General features: G+C 55.6%; 2 protein-coding genes across 2 annotated transcripts in view; one reads left to right on the top strand and one right to left on the bottom strand.

The window, feature by feature from the left end:
- Nucleotides 1-11,035, bottom strand: part of TMX1 (thioredoxin-related transmembrane protein 1) — a 35,467-nt gene extending 24,432 nt beyond the window's left edge. The window contains exon 1 of the mRNA XM_009322954.1: nucleotides 10,970-11,035. Within this exon, the coding sequence (XP_009321229.1) occupies nucleotides 10,970-11,035 (66 nt within the window). The remainder of the gene's footprint in view (nucleotides 1-10,969) is intronic.
- A 420-nt stretch (nucleotides 11,036-11,455) lies between these two features.
- Nucleotides 11,456-12,105, top strand: part of TRIM9 (tripartite motif containing 9) — an 82,237-nt gene continuing 81,587 nt past the window's right edge. The window contains exon 1 of the mRNA XM_009322955.1: nucleotides 11,456-11,522. Within this exon, the coding sequence (XP_009321230.1) occupies nucleotides 11,456-11,522 (67 nt within the window). The remainder of the gene's footprint in view (nucleotides 11,523-12,105) is intronic.

The following is a 12,105-nucleotide window of genomic DNA, read 5'->3' on the forward strand; positions in this document are numbered from 1 at the left end:
GCCCCCCCCCGCAGAGCTGCCTGCCTCCCCAGCACGAGGCAGATGGGATCGGGAACCGGGGCTGGATTCAAGCTGCCAAGAGGCAATGCATCGGTGCCAGGAGGAGTCTTTGAAGAAATCTGGGCTCCAAGCCACTGCTGGAGCAGTGTGCCCGGGTCGCAGCGTGGCGCGTGGCATGCCTGCATTAGGAGAGGCGATGGCTGAGCGAGGTACCTCGCCAGTGCACTATATGGACGGGGAGCCGCTGTTGCAATGTAGAGCAAATCTGAGGAAATCCTTGCTGAAGGCCTTTGGGAAAGCCAAAAGCTGGGGAGACAGGGTGGTTTCTTGGAAGGGAGACTTTGCAAACAGACAAACTACGTACAGGTGAGGAAACGCGCAGGTGCTGGGAGAACACCCGGGGAATAAATCGCATATATTGCCCTGCTGTGACAGCATCCTCTTAAGCCCGGGGCTGGAAACAAGTAACAAGCAATAGGACAAGAGGAAACGGCCTCACATTGTGCCAGGGGAGGTTCAGGTTGGATATTAGGAGAAATTACTCCACCGAAAGGGTTGTCGAGCATTGGACCAGGCTGCCCAGGGAAGTGGTGGAGTCACCATCCCTGGAGGTATTTAAAAGACGTGTAGATGTGGTGCCTGGGGACATGGTGTAGTGGTGGACTTAGCAGAATTAGGTTAACGGTTGGACTCGATGATCTTAAAGGTCTTTTCCAACCTAAACGATTCTATGATTCTATGGGCTACATGGACGATGGGTTGAACAGCACGGCTCTTCCTCTGATCTTATCGCACCCTTTGGTGGTGTTTGGCAGTAGAGATCTTCCAAATGGGGAAGTTCCTAAAAGAGAACTGCTGGAAAATTCAGAGGAAAACAGAAAGCTTAATACACACGTCATGAGGCAATGCAGAGGCAATGCAATCCCACTGTGCCATTCCCAGGGGGAAGAGGTATGTGTTGGAAACCTTTCTGATCTAATAAAAACAGTGCGTAATGATATCCAACGGCTAGAAGCTCAAGTCTGAGAAATTCAAGCTGGAAATAAGAGGCACATTTTCAAGGGAAGGTAGTGAATCTCTGTAACAGATTGCCGGGGGACGGGATAAACTCTCCATCACGCGGAGCTTCGCGGTCGCGCCTGGCTCTCGGAGGTCGACGTTCTTCCGTCGCAGCGCAGCACCGTGCAGAACCGCTGGCCGTTGTTGGCCCGTGCTCGGCAGATCAAAACTACTGCACAGCACGGTGCCTCTGCCTTAAAATCTAGGATGTGCGTCTTCCAGCGGAAAATGGGCCTACATCTGAGGGAGAGAGCTACAAAGCCACTACTTTTTTCACACTCTATTTGCATGGCTGTTTCCCTAACGCTTTTCCTGGCTCCCCACAACAGAGAGCAGATACCAGCGTATCACCCCACACTTTGAGACCTACAGATTTGAAAATAAGGGGCTGCGTATATCTGGCTTTGGTCCAGTTCACCACTGAGACACCTTTCTATCTGCCCAGTGACCCAGGATGCAAAAATCGTCGCATCTTAATATAGCAGAACAGGGGTCCAAGGAACATGCTTCTAACACTGTCATTTAATTTATTCACAACAATCAGATTAGTAAATGAATATATGCCGAGCCCCGTCACTCTTACAGTCCATGGGTATTTCTCCATGCCTGCATCTGGATGTCTGACAGTTTGTTTACATGATCAGTGAGATGAAAAACTCAAATTATTTGGCTTAGCATCAAGAGCAGCCTCTATTTTAGCAGCCTGCAGTGGCAGCTCCCAATGAATTTTAATAAGCCGTTAACAATGCGTGCGTGTTTTGTTGTTGTCAGCGGAAGCGTGCAACAGGACAGGGTGACATATACTTATTGCGGGATACAAAAGGATTAATAATCTGTTTCCCGTGCGTCCTGCGTGGCTGAGCCGCCTCCCAAGGTGGCTCACCCCCTTTTGCCACGCAGGCGGCAGAGCTGGGTGCCGGAGCACGGACCCTTCCCCGACCTGGCGGGGTGGCAGGAGCTCTGCTGTCACCTCTCAGCTTGTCCTCCTTGCGGTGATCCCCCGCGAGGCTCATTAAAAAGGAAAGGGGTCGTGGGTCACTGCCCGGTTCTCCTCCGTCCTTCCGGCAGGTTCCTCTCCAGCGCTGGCTCGTGTTGCCCATGAGCAACTGGTGCGGAGTCCCCTGCTTTGTAGCTCAAGCATCCAAGCCATCAGACGGGTGTCGCTGGGGCTCCGCTAGCAATTGGGTTGGGTTTCCAGCTGCTCTGGGGCTCCACGAGGCCTCACTGCAGCCTTGGGAAGCAGCTTTGCTCCAAACCCACCCGTGTGGGAGGGTGTGCAGCCATGGGGAGCCACGTGTCGTTGTGGCTACGTGCCCCGATAGTTACCCGCTAGAAGAAATAGAGTCGGTTCACACAACGTGGGTGAGAAATAGGCACATGCCCAGGGATGGACAACGCAGCAGACACCCAGCAGCACTGTTGGGGTGTTCAGGTGACAGCCTACATGTGCTTAGGGGGGTCTGTCTGTCTGTCAGTCAGGAAAGCTCCTCCAGATGCTCCTCCAGCCCTGGGCTGGGACCAGGTTTGTGCCGGTACTGAATGAGGGAGAAGCCCCAAGGGACTCGGAGGCATCAGGCACAACGTCCCTGTCCTCAGGATGGAGACGGAGTCCCCCTTCCCCAGCAGATGCCCGCAGCCCCGTCCCCCAGCCTCATCCCCTGTGCAGGTGTCTCCTCCGGAAAGCGAAACCAAAGATGCTGGGAGGGAACATGTGGAGCCCCCGCAGCCTCCAGAGCCCGGGACACCCCGCAGCCCCCGGCTCTGGGGGGTGAACTGGAGCTCAGTGCCAACGAAAGGCATGTTGGCAGCCCCCAGCTCCCCCCTGATGCCTTCCCAGTTCCATTCTGTGTGAAGCTGTAGTCGGGAGGCACAGCCGGCTAGGTTTCAGTGACCTCCCCGGGGGGACGCTACCTTTCAGGTGCTAATAGCAATTGCCTCAGTCGCTGGCAAGGCAGGTTCGTGAGGGGGTGGCGCAGAGCACGTGTGGGTGGTTGGAAGATCGGCTCTTGGGAGTTTGGGTTGTTCATCCCATCTGATGGGCTCCAGAGGAGGAATCATCAGAAGGATGGAACACCTCTCCTGTGAGGACAGGCTGAGAGAGTTGGGGTTGTTCAGCCTGGAGAAGAGAAGGCTCCGGGGAGACCTTATTGCAGCCTGTCAGTACTTAAAGGGGGCTTCTAAGAAAGATGGGGACAGACTTTTTAGCAGGGCCCGTTGCGACAGGACGAGGGGGAATGGCTTTAAACTAAAGGGGGGTAGATCCAGACTAGATATAAGGAAGAAATTGTTTATGCTGAGGGTGGTGAAGCACTGGCACAGGTTGCCCAGGGAGGTGATGCCCCATCCTGGAAACATTCCAGGTCAGGTTGGACGGGGCTCTGAGCAACCTGATCTAGTTGAAGATGTCCCTGCCCATGGCAGGGGGGTTGGACTAGATGAGCTATAGAGGTCCCTTCCAACCCAAACCATTCTGTGATTCTAAGTGCAGGGATGGCAGAATTTGTCTAATGGCCAGGTCAGACAGCAGCAGACCTGGCGGACCGGATTTCAAACAGAAAGGCATCCAAAAAATGGGATTTCATTTTAACATCCTGCAAGGGAAGATTTTACAGTGTAAATGTTGCAGCTCTGCACCGGAGCCAGGGGACCGTAACCACCACAAAATGGGAAACGGCACATCCACAGTTTGCCCCAAGCCGAGGAGCTTCTTAAAAAAAAAGCTTTTACAACTAATTTATTAACTCGAGCAAAACGATATCTTAACCTCACTCCTTAGAAACTCTTTATGCCCTCCCCAAGTGAGTGCAAAGCGACATCCCAGCAAGTAAAGCAGCCGCCCGGACGCGGGTATCACGCAGGGACCACGTCGACGGCGAGGGGGGTGATGAGGGCTGCGTGACATCAACCCACCGGCGATCTGCAGGTGACAGCCCCGCAGGAGGAAAGGCAGGAGGCTCGGGAGGAGCAGCTAAAAAGGGATTTGCACGCTCTTCTATTTTAGCGGTGCTTTAGTCAGAGCAACACGTATTCCCTGGATATTTTTATCTCTCTGTTGCAGTTTGGGAGCGCATCTTCGGGTATCCGGCTGGCTTTACGCCGCGGCCGGCCTCCCACGGCGGAGCCTGCCCCTACAGACCTCGACTAACCGACACGCTGATGTCCCCACCGCCCGGCAGCCCCTCCGTGTCCCCTGGCTGCCCCATGCCCTGCGGTCCCCCGTGCCCCCGCGCCATGAGGGGGATGTGGGGAGCTTGGCGAGAGTTTCTGGGGGAACCAGGAGCATTGCATGCCCTCACTGCCATGTGTTAGAGGAAGACAGCACCTTTCTGGTGCTTGAAACCTTTGGAAGGTGTATCGTTTCCCTCTGCGGTGACCATTTTGGAGGGGAGCTTGGCAGGAGCCATCCTCCATATCGATCGAGAAGGAGCCATCGTTCCCCAAGAGCCTCCCTTCACTTATAAAATCCTCAGGCATATTGACCAGGCTCTGAAGGGCCCCCTGTGACTTCTGCCTGCCTCTAGCTTTCCCTGCTGCCCTTTCAGAGCGTCTCTGGAGATGGCACCTTCTGCTGGGTACCTTTCCTTGCCAGGAGTATATTGCCATATACTTTTAAAGGCATTTTGGGGAAGCGATCAGCTGAGCTGCCCTGGAGGCTGGCTGGGGCTGGTGGCCCGGGGAAGTGCAAATATGGATGGAAAGAGCGATGTGTAGGAATTAAGACCAGCACCAGTGGGGTCTCTGCCGTATTTCTTTGCCTGCAGATTAAGGCTTCCTATGGCTGCTTGAAATTTTCCCATGAAAAGTAATTTCTCCTATAAATATAATGAGTCAGTGATGCTTGGGAACTGTTGTGTGGAAGAGTTTTCTTACTACTAGAGTCATCCTCTTTCTAAAAGGCAAATGTCTTATTTGTTCCTTATTTGGATAAAGATTTTTCTTTAGCATCTATTATTTCCTGCTACTGCTCTGTGAGTCAGGGCACCTTGTGCAGACACTGTAAGGTTGTGTCATGCTACAGCTGGTTATTTATGTAAGGGTAGATAATTACAGCCATTAATTGGGAATTAATGAATTGTATGCAATCCTCAAGCAGCTTTCTTGCTGCACGAAGGCAGAACCACAGCTGCAATGAGCACCAGGAGAGAAGGTCCTCACCAGGGCTACTCAGGGCTAAAGAACCACTCTAAAAATTGAATTTTAATGGCTATTTTGAAAGCCAGCGTAAGGGTGATTGGAGCCATTTGATGCGGAGCTTGGCTTCCCACAGAGCCTCGCCAGACCCTGGAAAATATTTTCAAAATACAGACTGAATGAGGGCAACTTGAAAAGCCTCCCCAGCCTTTTCAAAACCATAAATGCCCTACATGAAGCACCAGGTAGGGGTGACACAGAGCATCCTGCAGCCAAATGGCCCAGCCTGGCTGCCCGCTGGGGGCTTCGGTGCCCCGACAGCACCTCGTCCCCACCAAAGGGCTGGCACGGGTCCCTCCGCCGGGCAGCTATGGCACTTGCAGTTTAAGGGGCTGCCGGCGTCCCTCAGGCAAGCCGGACTGTGTGATGGGCACCCCGGGAGGCGGCGGCGGCGGGCAAGGGCAGCAGGATTGCATCGCAGAGATGCGCTATTCATTGATCCCGCTCTTGAGACCACTCTTTGGGGATGCTTTCCGTTTTGAGGCTTTTCAGATGCATCTGCAGTTGCTCCTCGCTCTGCTGCCAAGGGATGTAACAAACCTTTTCTGGTTTTGCTCTAACTGTTTAGATAAGCAATGAGACTCCCCTTAGCTTACATGATTTTTTTTTCCACAACCGGGCGGTATTTGCAGTGTGGGGACATCTGCCATAAATGATTCATTCCTTCCCCTCCTCTCCCCACTGATATTTTCCTCCTAGCCATAATAATATGCATTTTCCCTGCTAACGTTCCTCACGCTTCTGTGTTTGGCATATTTCATGCCCCAGGAGGGGGCTGGCGAGGGCAGAGGTGGGTTCCCCCTCGCAGGAAGGTGAGATCCAGAGCGTGGCATGGGGACGTCCCTGCCACCCGCCTCCTGTCCCTGCAGGTGACACAGCCAGCGTTTCAAGGGTTGCAAAGCCAGGCTGGCATTGCCTGCAGGACTGCGCGGCCGGGCTGGACGTTCCCAAGCCAGCCCAGGACCAACAGAGACCTCTTCCATCGGTACCACTTGGAGATATTTAAATCCCCTCGGATCAGCTTGGGAAACCCCAGCCAGGACTCCCCAGCGTGCCCATCACCCCATCTTGGTGCGAAGGTTCAGCGAAGCCGCTGCTAACCGGCTATAAACAGGGAGCGTGGGGAGCCTGTTTCCAACTGCAAATGGCAGAGCTGGAGAGACGGCTTTGCTCCGCTTGGATGGTGCTAAATTTTCCTGAGCTCAGTCACAGAGAAGACAATGAAGATCTCAGACGCCGGGATCCTATTCTCTGACTGCCTTCGCCTCGGTAATTTTTTCTGCCCACCTCCTGCTCCTCCTCCGGCAAACCTCCGCCCCCGGCCACAGATGTAGCTGCAGCATCCACCAAAGAGGATTACGAGAGAAAGGGAGCTGGGAAGACACTTCTCCTGCCTTCGGCTGCCAAGCCCTCCTGGGCCCCATCCTGCAAAGCGGGCTGCTCTGATGGAAGCCGTTTGCACTGACTTGCAGCACGACGGGACGTCGCGCATCCTCCTGCACTCCCCACCGCCCCGCGGGGCCTTTCTGCTCCATCCCATTCCTTGGGTGGCCCTCACCGCATCCCACCCGGGCCCACAGCCTCCATGGGGTCTTCAAGAAAACATCTCAGTTCAGATCCAAGTCCCTGAACCACCGGAGGAGGTCGCTTGGAGAAGGGTCACTCTGTGCTCAACCCTGTTCTTTTCCCCTACGTGTTCGCTGTTGACCACTGCTGGAGAAGCTCCCAGCCCAGGTTCCAGCACGTTCTTAAATGTACACACCTTTCATTCAAGAGTGTCCTCTCGTGAAAGCCATTCCCTTGTGCGGTCTCAGCATAAGCAGATGCTGCTCGTTTTTATGTCCGCTGCAGACGGGATCGTTTGATCTTCAGATTTCTCAGTGAAGTCAAGTCATAGCCTGCAATTTCCTTTCAGATGCGTTAAGCTCCTGCATAATTTTCAATTCACTCTTCTTTTGTGGGTGATGAATAGAGAAGGGTGTTCTCCATCAAAGACAGTTTATTAAAATGCAAATAAACTTCAGACTGAAGGTCCATTTGAGCACTGAAAATCATGTACATCAAGAGAGAATATTAAATTTGGTGCCAGGAAGAACCGAGGAACACAATCTTTTTTCTGGGGGGAGCCAACATCATCCCCCATCACAAACGCTGCCCACCTCCTCCCACTGAGAGACCTTTATCGGTGGCTTATGGCATCGCCCCAAACTCCAGGTAGCCAGAGCTGACATTTCCCATTCCAGGTCTCTTTGGAAAAGTTCAGGCAGACCAGGCCAGCTACTTTTGAGGAAGAACTAAAAGCTAGTATGTTCAGAAAATACCAGGTTAGTGAGAATTCAGCAGTAAAAACTGTCAGTGAAAGTAAAATGTTGCAAAGTTCACAAGAACCTCTTCTTGAATGTCCCGGGAAACTTGGGAGCCCCCACCCCTGCCTGCAGGCTCTGTGCTGAGGAGAACTCGAGTCCGGGCTGGGCTTCTCATCATGCCTGACCACACCTGAAACGCCGCTGGCCTGATGGGCTGAACGGGGACTTCTCAAGCCCAGCGGGGAGATGCCAAAATACCCCAGACTTCACCCAGTGTTTGGCTACAAAACATTTCCAAGGGCTGCAGGGGAGGGTGGAGAAGTCCATGGAAGAGGACTCTCCGGAGACCTGCTAAATTCGTAGCAATGGCACCTGCTTGTGCTGAGCATGGATGGTGTCTGGGAAGGTCTCCTGGAAGAGATGGTCCCCCTGCACACCTCGAGCCTACCTGGGGCTCCCCGCATGCCAAGTCCCGTGGAGCCTGGAGCTGCTCCTTGGCAGGATGCTCTTGCTGGAGCAGGGGTTTTCCCCTCCGTCCCCTGATCTCAGCAGTCCTCCACCGAAGACACCATGGAGCACCCAGCCCATATGAATGGTGGTCATCAAGCCTGGTCCCTGCCGCTGTAGCTCAGCTTCGTGGCAAAGGCTTCAGGGCAAGCATTGGCAACTGACATGTCCTGGGGAGTCCCAGACCCCCCAGGTGTCACCCAGTGCCACCCAAACACAGTCCCTCTCCTTGGGCTTAGGCAGAGGAGACCCACCATTTCCTGGTCACGCCGGCAAGGCAGCACTCGACACCCACAGCCTCGGGGGATTCAAATACCGGAGGAGCTCATGGATGCTCCGGGTTCGGGAACACAGGGTGGGAAGGGTGGGCACATCTCCTCCCCATCCATGGCTAAAGCTGCCTGGCAGTTTTGGTACCCGGCAGGCTGAGCAGGGAGTGGGAACGGGCGTGGATTGCCTCCCAGGGGAGCTGGAGCAGCTGCTGGTGACGATGAGGAGGGAGGGAGGGAGGGAGGAAGTCACCGCAGAGCTCGGAGGGGAGCAGCCTGCAGATTCACAGCTTTCCTCCTCCGTCCAACTGCAGCAGCGCCTCTGAGCGAGGCCACATCAGACCGGGGACCACCGGCGACGCTCTCGGAGCAGCACCCATCTCCCACCCCTCCAGCGGGGTGCAACAGGAAGCTGGAGGCAGGATTTCCATCTCCTCGACCTTGAAGTATCCCCCAAAACACTGCCCGGGCCTTCCCTAGGGGATGGTTTGGTCTCAGGGGGGGAGCCGAGAGCGGAGTTGGGGAGAAGGAGGGACAGGAGCTGATGCTGGGTGTGTGGGAGCCCTGGGGCGATGGCCGTGGGTGCTGAGGCTGCCTGGGGAGGCAGAGGAGGGGAGGGACAGCGTGCGGGGCAGGATCAAACCCTATTAACCAGCTCTATTTTTAAACCCCAAATGGAGGGCTGTAAAGCGGAATCACCACGCACAGCCCCGGCTCCTGCCGCCCCTCCGGGCACCGGCGAGGAGGAGTGAGTGCAGAGGGGCCGTCCTGGGTGACCGCTGCCCGAAATAGACCCCTCAAAGCCTTCCAGCCCCTGGTCCTGGAGGAACCGCGGGCAGAGGGAGGAGGGAGCGCGACCCGCCTGGGCGAGCTCCGCTCTTTGCTGGGGATCCAGCGAGGTCCCTGCCCATAGGGGACATCCCCAGCTATGCCGGTCCCCAGGGAGGAGTCACTTGTTGACTGATGTTTCTGTGGCCGTCTGCAGCCGGGGAGGCCAAAGCCGTGACCGGAATCTATCCAAGTTGCCATGGCAGCAGGGAAAAAAAATTTATAAAGGGGGAAAAAAGCAAGTAATAGGTATGGGAGAAGGGATTTCCAAAAAAATAAAAATCCAACAGCATCTCAGTGCCAACACAGACCTGGTGGAAGCTCCCGGGTCCCGTGGGTCACGCTGAGTCACCCCGGGTACCCGAAAGCCGAGCAGCCGCCGGCTGCAGCCCCGGCTCCGCGCCGCCTTGCAGCGCGGTTAGGCGACGGCAGCAGCACCCGGTGCCATCAAGTCGCACATCAGCACCCCGGGCACGCAGAGGAGAGGGGGTGGGTCATGGATGGTTGCAGGGCTGTCATGGGAGGAGGAGGAGGAAGCCAGGAGCAGCGTTACCAGTACATCACTCTCCTTGGGGGGAAAAAAAGCCCCTTACAGGACGCTGGGATCAGGTAGAGGTGCTGCCACGGCCCATACGCTCAGAGAAGTTCCCTTTCTTACGTATGAAAATGCTTCAGTGTTCCCTGGTCCTGTCCCAGTCGCTTGTGCCTCGTGCTGGAGCCCCAGGGCCCAGGCAGGCGGCACTCGCCACTGGCTCCGGGATGTCCAACGGGTGCAAGAGCCCATCAAAGCGGATTTGTTCCTCCCCCGGGCTTGTCTGAGGTCCAGAAGGATGAGTCTGACTCATTTTAATTCTCACCCTTTTCTTTTGTAGGTTGACTTTTTCCAGCCCTGTTCCCCACACCCCTCTGCTCCCAACTGCTCTGCATTAAGGCACAAACACAAGTCCCCAAACCTTTCATTTTGCTGGCATTTTAGCAGCCCTTTCAAATTGCATGGTTGTAGCAAGTGGGTGGCTGAAGTCTCCGTACAAATGATGCCCTTTTTGCTTTCCTGGAAAGAGCCTTCGATGTTTTTCTGCTAAAAACCAAAGCCGAAAACAGGGGGGGAGCATGAGTTACGGGCAAGAGCCTTCAGAGCTAAGAAGAGTGTCCAGCAGGTCCTGGCCCTCTAAAATTCAGCCGTGCCAGGAACAGGGCCATGGCTGGCCGGTGCTCTCCTTTCAGCCAGGAGACAGTCTCACCCGGCTGCTGTTGAACCTGTGGGTAGTTATACGCGTATCTTCTTGGCTGTTGGTGAGCCTGAAGTCACTTACTGCGGAGCAGACACGGAGCACCCATGTCGCGGTGTCCACCCCTTCCTCTTTCCGTGGTCCAGACGTCTCCTTTCCCGCAAGCTCCTTTAGGAGGTTCAGGCTGGAGGGCTGCCTCTTAGCTCCGGCGTGGCAAAGGCAGGCTGAGCCCCACATCTGCACCAGCTCGGGATTTCCCCCACCGCATCCACGACCGTCGTTCTCCAAACATCCAGTCCGCGACGTCTCTGCGCCTGCCGGGGCAGCCCACGCGCCGGGTGGATGGCGGAGCTGGGCGGGGACGTGCCAAAGAAGCGTCTCTTGCAGCAAACTTCGGCTCTGCGCGCGGCGGCCTTGGGCCTGCCCCTGGGGGGCACGTTGTAAAGGCTTGTAAACCGTTTCCCACCCAGCCACGCAGGTTGCATCCACTCCGGTGCCATATGGCCATTAAAAATAAACAGGGGAAAAAAGGGGAAAAAAGGGGAAAGAGGCTTTTGCGTGGAGAGGGGTCGGTCCCTACCTCGGGGGTCTGGCAGGTGACATCCCCTCGCCAGCTCTTGGCTACAATCACAAGGCCGTCAGGCATGCCTGCCTGGAGCAATGCCCCAGGCAAGGGGTTTACACATCTTCTGTAAAATCCTGCTGCATCGCCAGGACAGCAAGGACGCTCCAGGAGAGAAGTGTCAGCCCATCACAGAGCAGGTGGGGTGAGGACAGTTCAGCTTCCAGTGAGATGGTGTATCAAATGACATGTCCCATGAGAGGTTTTCTTTCCACATCCTCTCCTGCACAGATCAACCGTTCACCGACTCCAGCGCCTACTCTCACCACGCCTGAACCAGAAAGGATGCACATCTTCTTCCAGCCACGAGGCTGGGCTGGATGCCCGGGTGCTGGATCCCCTAAATGCAGAGGGAATGTATGGGTGGTTGGCAGTAACACCCCCAAAGAAAGATTTCCGACTTTTTTGAAGTTAACCTTGGCAGCAGAGTAGCAGGAGGTAGCGATGGCGTGTAAGAGCAACGACACTGGACACCCGTGGACAGGCACTGGTGGCCTGGGTGTTGCCCCAGGTGAGCGGCAGTGCAGCATCCTCCCTGAGCCCAGCTGCCACCTGGGAGGAGATGCTGGTTTCTCTCTGTGTCCTCCCACCGTCTTGCCCTTTTATTGAGGTTAAAAATGTGACTTCGCCAGCCGGAGGTGAGTCTTCATGAGGAGTGGGCTGTCAGGGCTGGGAACATGCCTGGTTTGCTTCCCTCACATCTCCTCAGCGCTTCCACCACCTCCTTGATTCATCCGAGTGTGTCACTGCATGGCAACAGGCTTGTGGGAACACCCACGCCGCGTTATCCGTGGCAGGAGGAGATGGAGACTTGCCGAGGAGCTGGAAGCAGCGGTTCCTCCGTGGAGGGTGAGCGTGGGATCAATGCCACCGATCCCACCCAGGGCTGGAGCTCAACCACCGCCATAGCACCACCCCAGCCCAAAGGGGCAGCCGTGGGAGGAGTGAAGGGTCTACCTCCTGCTGTCCTTCCCCACAGCCTTCAGTTTAGGACCTGTTGGCTCAGTGAGCGAGCCCACATGGCTGCCGAAAAGGCAATGGCTACGAGAGGGCTCCCAAGCCTATCCGAGCCTCCCCTGAAGGCAATACTCCCG

Source organism: Pygoscelis adeliae, unplaced genomic scaffold (genome assembly GCF_000699105.1).
Source record: "Pygoscelis adeliae isolate BGI_AS28 unplaced genomic scaffold, ASM69910v1 Scaffold314, whole genome shotgun sequence".
NCBI lineage: Eukaryota > Metazoa > Chordata > Aves > Sphenisciformes > Spheniscidae > Pygoscelis > Pygoscelis adeliae.